Genomic DNA, 7,219 nt, shown 5'->3' with positions numbered 1-7,219 from the left:
TGAGATATTATTTTGGATGTTGTAAGTCAATCTAGTTAGCGTTTGGAAAAAAAATTATCTGCTATAACAAAGTGTAATTTATGCACAATGAATGAACAATTAACAAGTTGGACACGCTGTACAAACAAGCAAAAACACTTATTAGTAGTCGTAGTAATAACTCCACCTTAGGAACTTGAAAATGATGCTTCAAATTTATTCCTGTTACACATCCCAAAATTTATAATACTACCCATACAAAATTATACGTTTACACAACCCAAATCATAAGCTGGCACACCAAATAACTAATAGTCAACAAAATCACCAATAAAGACAAATTAATCCTCAACACAGGTATGAGAATAGAACAACCAGGTAGCAGTAAAACTCACATAATATTCCCTTGCAAACAACTAAAACTCACGTAAACACATCCAAAACTCAATGAAGAACGTAAACACTTCCCAAATACAAAAATTGCACATGCAAAAATAATTTAACATTGCAATATTTATGAGAATCTCTTCAAGCCATTTTATCGATTTTTAATTACAAAAAAAGAATATTATACAGAATAATAAAAAAAGCAATGGTGTCAGAGAATGCGCAATGAAAAACTCTATGAACAGAGATCCATCCAAACCTTAGGTATGTTTTCGGCGCGGATGAATGGCGACACTAATGCAGACGAACAACGACGAGGAGTAGGAAGGCGACGACAAAGAAGAGTGCCGAGGAAGAGAAAGGCGTCGTTGTGGTTGAGCGCCGAGGAGGAGGAAGGCAGCATCGAAGATGAGCACCGAGGAGGAAGGTGGCGCGGATGAACGGCGGCGGAGAATGATGAACCACGAGTGCGCCTCTGGATTTATGATGTGTGGTGAATGTGACTACTCTGCTTCCTTCAGGATTTTGTATCGTATTAGTTAATAATTAGATGGTTTAAAATTTATTTTAGAATTTTAAAATTAAAATTTTAAATTTTAATTAATTTAATTTTTGAATATATATTTAAATTGTAATATATTAATAATTAAATATATTAAATCTGAAACAGAAATAAATTTTAAATTTCAGTTTTATTTAGTTTATATTTTGAGTATATATTTAATTTTAAAAAGACACTAAATCTATTTATAATTTTTAGATATATTTATTTTATTTTTTATTAAATTATTATAATAAAAGACCAAATATTATACAATTTTTAAGAAATACCTAATTGAATTAAATATAATATAAAGACTCAATTTAGTCTTTCTCTCATTTTAGTCTTCCTTCTAAAACAATCATACTTATATTAGAGATATGAACACAATATTTTTTTTATTTTTAAATTTAATAATATAAAAATATAATTAAATACAACCCAAGTATATTAGCTAATATTGATGGAAAGTATTAGTCCTTTTTTTTCAATCGTTAGAAAGTATTAGTCCATTAATATTTATTTATTTATATATTGTTTATCTTCTCACCGTCTCATATAATGATTATTATTAGTTAATATTTTCTTCCTTGATAATGCTTGAGCTCTTGTTCTAGGTATACCCATCCATTAAGCATGTGCCTTTATTATCTCCAACTATTTTCATTATGAAGGCATCCATTAATTCACAGCATTTACGTACTCTGTACCCTTCCATAACATGAATAAATTGTGTGAATCGTTTCTTGATATATAAAATAATGTTGTTTATGCATGCAATCAGCGAGAATCCATGTTCATACTTTAACTTTGCGCTACCATCGTCCAATTTGATTTGAAAACAAGATTCAAGAAGCCACCTTTTGCAATAACCAAGCAACATGTATATGCACCTTAATTACTTCTATAAATAGCAGGGGAAACATTGAGTTGCTACATCAATTAACTCTGATAATAACTCTACTTGATTTCTATACGAGAATTTAAGTATGGAAATCACCAGAAGTAGTTCTTTCCTAATCATTTTGCTAGTGTTAGTTTCAAGTTTGGTGGAGACAAATGCATATTATTATAAGAATTGTTATGCAGGGCGTTGCAATGGAAAATATATAAGGTGCCCAGAAGAGTGCCCAAGCAGTGAATCGAATGATCCCAAGGCTAAGGTTTGTCAAATTGATTGCGACAAACCCACATGCAATGCTGTTTGTAGACGTAAGTTATTAACTTAATATTCTCAATGTTATTGTACCGTTTTTGTAATTTTTAACCTTTAATTTTTTGGGTTAAAAAATAGATATATATCCTTAGAGTAATGGTAGGAAACAAATTTTTTTCGATCAATATCAATTAATTTTTTAAAAATTATTTTATTTATTATAAATTTTAAATTTTAAATTATAAATTATAAATTTAAATATTAAAATTAATTAATATCAACTAGTTAAAAATTAGTTGCCTTGTAATTTTTCATATCAATATACATGTCAAATTCATTTTTGAAATGTTAGATGATTTAACGAAAACTTTTAGCACGCCGTCTTTCCATCTCATGTGCCAAAGACAACCTTATTAATAATAATTATTATCTCCTCCTTTCCTAAATTGCATAAGCACTGGCATCTCATGTGCCAAAGACAATCTTATTAATAATAATTATTACCTCCTCCTTTGTTAAATTGCATAAACACTGGCTTACAATTATGCTAACTGCACATTTAAAATTAATTATCAAATAAATTATTTATATAAAATATATATTAAAAATAAATTAAAATAATATATATTTATACATAAATATATAATAATTAATTTAATAACAAATTTTTATATACAAATAATATTTTATTTCAATTATATCTATAACTATCATATGAATTTAAGAGATGGTTTGAATATCTTATGTTTAGATAAATAAAATTAATTCTACAAAATTATTTATTTATTCTCTCTTATTTTATTTAACATGATTTTTTATGAAAACATTAATAATATTATGTACTTAACTTTTTTAGTGTCTTTCTTATTGGAACCACATATAATTTTAAAACCAAACACTTATTTTAAAAGGGAGATGGTATTTTCATCCTTTTAAGTTTTATATCGGATTTAATAATGTGAGATTTCTATTTATTATAAATATATTTAATATCTAATTTGATTCCTGAACTTACACATTGAATTTTAATTTAGTTTCTTGAGATTTTAATGGACTCTATTTAGTTTTTAAACTTTGCAAATTAAATATGATTTAATTTATATTAGTCTATGGGACAATTTTCAGCATACAAACGTTAATAGAGCGTTGATATGATAGATGTTACGTTGAAATCTATAAAATTATCTAATTTAGGTTTTGGTGCCTAAATAGACTAAAAATGATGTTATATTACTTTTTTTTAGGAGAAAAAGTTTTAATAAACACCACTTACAATGCTGTTTTTGGATTATTTTAGCATCAAAACTAAAACGACGTTGTTTTACATAGTCCAGTATGGCATCCATCTATCCACGTTAGTGTTTTATAACGTCTGTGAGTCGAAAATTGTTTTAAGGACTAACATGAGTGACGTTCACAAAGTTTGGAGACTAAACATAGACAATTAAAACTTAAGAAAGTTTCAGTGAACAACATTTTTATTAAAATTTAGCCAGCATTTAATTATTAAGAAAAGAATGTGTAATCTTACACCATTAGATATAATCTCACATTATTAAAAATACTAATGATGGCTAATTGATGGTTACAAATCACAAAATATGTTGGCCTACCTCCTAACACTTTAGGGTCTAAATTAAAACTCACATGTAAATTTTGAGATCAAATTGAGTATTTTTTCTAAATAAATGTGTATTCACATATATTACTTTCTTTATTTTAAAATTATCATAAAAAGTTTTTTTTATTTTAATGTTTAAAAATATTACTCTAACAAAATATTTTAATATTTTGAAATATTAAAGTAGTATTTGTTTTTTATTTTGATATCATCCTTAAATTAATTGTAATTAATGAATAGAATTAGTGGAATATAACATTGTGTTAATTAATTAACAACAAACATAATTTTAAGTAGGGATAATTCATTTATCTGTTTTATTTTAAACTAAACTACCAATTCTATTTATGAAAATTTAGAATATTAAAAAATTTATTCACAAATAAATAAAATTATCTCTAATTGGTATAAAAAATGACTTTCATGTGATAAAAATATTGAGAAATTAATTTTATTCATAAGTAAAAAGATTTGTGAATATTCAAAAATTTTATGATAAAATTGATAATTTATTCATATCTTTCATAGGCACAGAACTAATTTTATTCATTTTTAATTAATCGTTCGCATCCTAAATTTTTATTGATTGAAATAATAATTTACTCTTTTATTTTGTATTAACAAGATTATTTTACTGTTTAGTTTATGCCTATTACTGAAATATATAAGAATTATTTTGAGTAGAAAGGGTATTACATTCAACTACCCATGCCTTAACTTGGCCACAAAAGAATCTACTTCTGTAACTATGATTAGTTGTTTTCTTTTATAAAAGAAATAAAAAAATAAAAAAGAATAATGTTAGAGATAGAGGCTAGGAGACAAGAATATTTACTAAATAAGAAGGATTTTTATTTTTAATTTAATACTAAAAAAAACAAGAGAACTAGTCCCAACAAGATTTAATGATAACCAGATATGAATATTTTACATAAAATAAAACATCACTAATAAAATTTATTTTTAGTTTATATTTGATTAACTATAAATATTGAAAATTACATTATAAAACTTAGAATCTAATTTTTAAATTTTAATAGTATAAGAATAAGAAAAATATATATTAGAGAATTAATAAAATTATTTATTATTTTTAACTATTAATTTATATTTTTTAATCTAATAATCTAACCACATATTTTTAACTTGCACTTCTAATTATTAATAGTTAATTGTTAGTCAAAAATAATAAAATAAAATATTCGCTAATAATAATGTAACCTAATTAAATTATTTTAGTAATTAAGTTGAACTAAATTAATCCACCAAAACATAACAAAAATCACCCACACATATGCACCGAAATTTACACTTCTTTTTTAAACGAAAAAAATTAATTGAATTTGACTGGTTCATCCAGCATTTCTCATTGAGCAGTATTGATAAAAAGCGTTAGGGCATGAGATCTCTGTTATATATTATTCAAGCGGAAAATGCAAGTATTGGCAACAGAAAATTAAGATGACGATGAAAAATCCATTTTTGTTATTTGCAGAGCGCAAACCAAACTGCAATGCACCTGGATCAGGATGCTATGATCCTCGATTCATCGGTGGAGATGGCAGAGTGTTCTACTTCCATGGAAAGAGCAATGAGCACTTCAGTCTCATCTCTGATTCCAACCTTCAAATCAATGCTCGCTTCATCGGACACAGGCCAGCCGGCAGAGCCCGCGACTACACCTGGATCCAGGCTCTTGGCATCCTGTTCAACTCTCAAACCTTCTCAGTCGAAGCCACCAAGGCGGCCCAATGGACCGACACCGTTGACCACCTCACGTTGACCTACAACGGAGACTCCATAACTTTAACCGAAGGCACTCTTTCCACGTGGCACTCGCCGTCAAAAGACGTGAAAGTCGAGAGAGTAGCCAGCAAGAACAACGTCATAGTAACACTGGAGAATGTTGCTGAGATTCTTGTCAATGTTGTGCCGATAACCAAGGAAGATGATAGAATTCACAACTATCAAGTGCCTAATGATGATTGCTTTGCTCACTTGGAAGTTCAGTTTAGATTCTTCAGTTTGTCCCCGAAAGTTGACGGTGTTCTTGGAAAGACTTACAGGCCGGATTTCGAAAACCCGGCGAAGCCAGGTGTGGCGATGCCGGTCGTTGGCGGAGAAGACAGTTACAAGACAACGTCATTGCTTTCTCATGATTGTGCTTCTTGTTTGTTCTCTCAAGAAAGCTCTTCTGAGAGAGATGCTTCTACTAAAATGATTACCGAATTGGACACACTTGATTGCACCAAGTTTTCTTATGGATTGGGAATCGTTTGCAAGAAATGAATACCAGAAAGAAAATTAAAAGGCAATGGTTTATTAGGTGAATATACTTGAAACCTTGCTTGAAAAATAAGGGCACAGCCATAAATAATAACGCTATTTCTTTGTTATTGTAATTTGTATGCTTTGTTGTTTGATAATTTGAAGTTAAACATTGTGTTACTCTTTCGTTTATGTGATTCAATTGAGCCTTTTAAAAATAAATTAAATTATTAAATTCTATAGACTATAGCGTCGCTTCTTTGTCGATTTCTTCTTAATTTTCTGGGCAAATTACAATTATTTATCTTGAGGTTTGGTAAAATTTACTATTACTGTTTTCTTTTTTTTTTAATAACTATAACAACTTTTTTTAGATATTCCTGAAATTGCTAGATGTTCACGAAGAGAGAAGTTTAAATCCTGCTTAAATATAGTTTTTTTTTTAAATATACATAAAAAAACAAGACTTATAAAGTTGTTTCAACATGTGAGCAACGAAAGGTAATTGTTAGTTAAAAAAACGATAATATATTCTTAAGAAGGAAGCTGTTGAGATACATAGAAAACCCAAATAGTATAAATAAAAAAAAAAAAGATAAAGTTAAGAAGAAGCAGACAAAGATGTAAACTGATTTGAAAATTTTTATTATTTGAATAATTATATATTATGAAATATTTTTTTCTAAGTCTTTTCAGACTAAGATAATCACCATAAAGAGGAAAGAAAAGCTTGTTGGGGAAGAGAAGCTCGTTGGCGAGTGAGAGAGGTGGCAGCAGTGAGGCGACGAGACTGTGTGTGAGAGGAATAATATTATGAGGCTGGCTTTGTGTCGAGAGGACTTGAATATGGTTGAAAAATTAGTTTTTTTTTTAATAGAAATACTCTATTTTTCTTTAAAAAAATTATATTGAAGAAATAAATAAGCGCATAATTATTTCAGTATAGCTAAAAAAGTGACTGATTTAGCAACTAGTTAGTTTATAATATTATTTTCAGTTAGTCACAAATTCAATTCTATAGAACGATTGATTTAACAACCAGTTGTTTTAAAACAGATTTTATAGTGGGTCACTAAATCGGTCGATAATTTAACCCTTAGCAATTATTTTTTTACTTATTTTTATGTTACTTGCAAAATTAATCGCTAAATTAAAAATAACAACTAATTTTGTAATCAACAAATTTCGAAGACTAACTTTTTTATTTTGGTTGTTAATTCGGTTGCTAAGTCAAAAAAAAGTTATGAATTTTAGTGACTAAATTTAT

At 27.6% G+C, this 7,219-nt stretch overlaps 1 protein-coding gene across 1 annotated transcript; it reads left to right on the top strand.

The window, feature by feature from the left end:
- Positions 1-1,871: 1,871 nt before the first annotated feature.
- Positions 1,872-6,194, top strand: LOC130956533 (uncharacterized). The gene is made up of 2 exons (XM_057883580.1): positions 1,872-2,119; positions 5,180-6,194. Exons 1-2 carry the CDS (start codon positions 1,897-1,899, stop codon positions 5,971-5,973), a joined length of 1,017 nt encoding a protein of 338 aa, XP_057739563.1. The 5' UTR covers positions 1,872-1,896; the 3' UTR covers positions 5,974-6,194.
- The last annotated feature ends 1,025 nt before the right edge of the window (positions 6,195-7,219 follow it).

This window comes from Arachis stenosperma, chromosome 10 (genome assembly GCF_014773155.1).
Source record: "Arachis stenosperma cultivar V10309 chromosome 10, arast.V10309.gnm1.PFL2, whole genome shotgun sequence".
Taxonomy (NCBI): Eukaryota; Viridiplantae; Streptophyta; class Magnoliopsida; order Fabales; family Fabaceae; genus Arachis; species Arachis stenosperma.
This window is presented reverse-complemented; position numbering and strand designations above follow the sequence as displayed.

Excerpts from the sequence above, each read along its gene's own strand:
- LOC130956533 (XM_057883580.1), top strand. The coding sequence starts at position 1,897 with ATGGAAATCACCAGAAGTAGTTCTTTCCTAATCATTTTGCTAGTGTTA. Across the intron at positions 2,120-5,179 it reads ATGCAATGCTGTTTGTAGAC|AGCGCAAACCAAACTGCAAT; the intron begins GTAAGTTATTAA and ends TGTTATTTGCAG.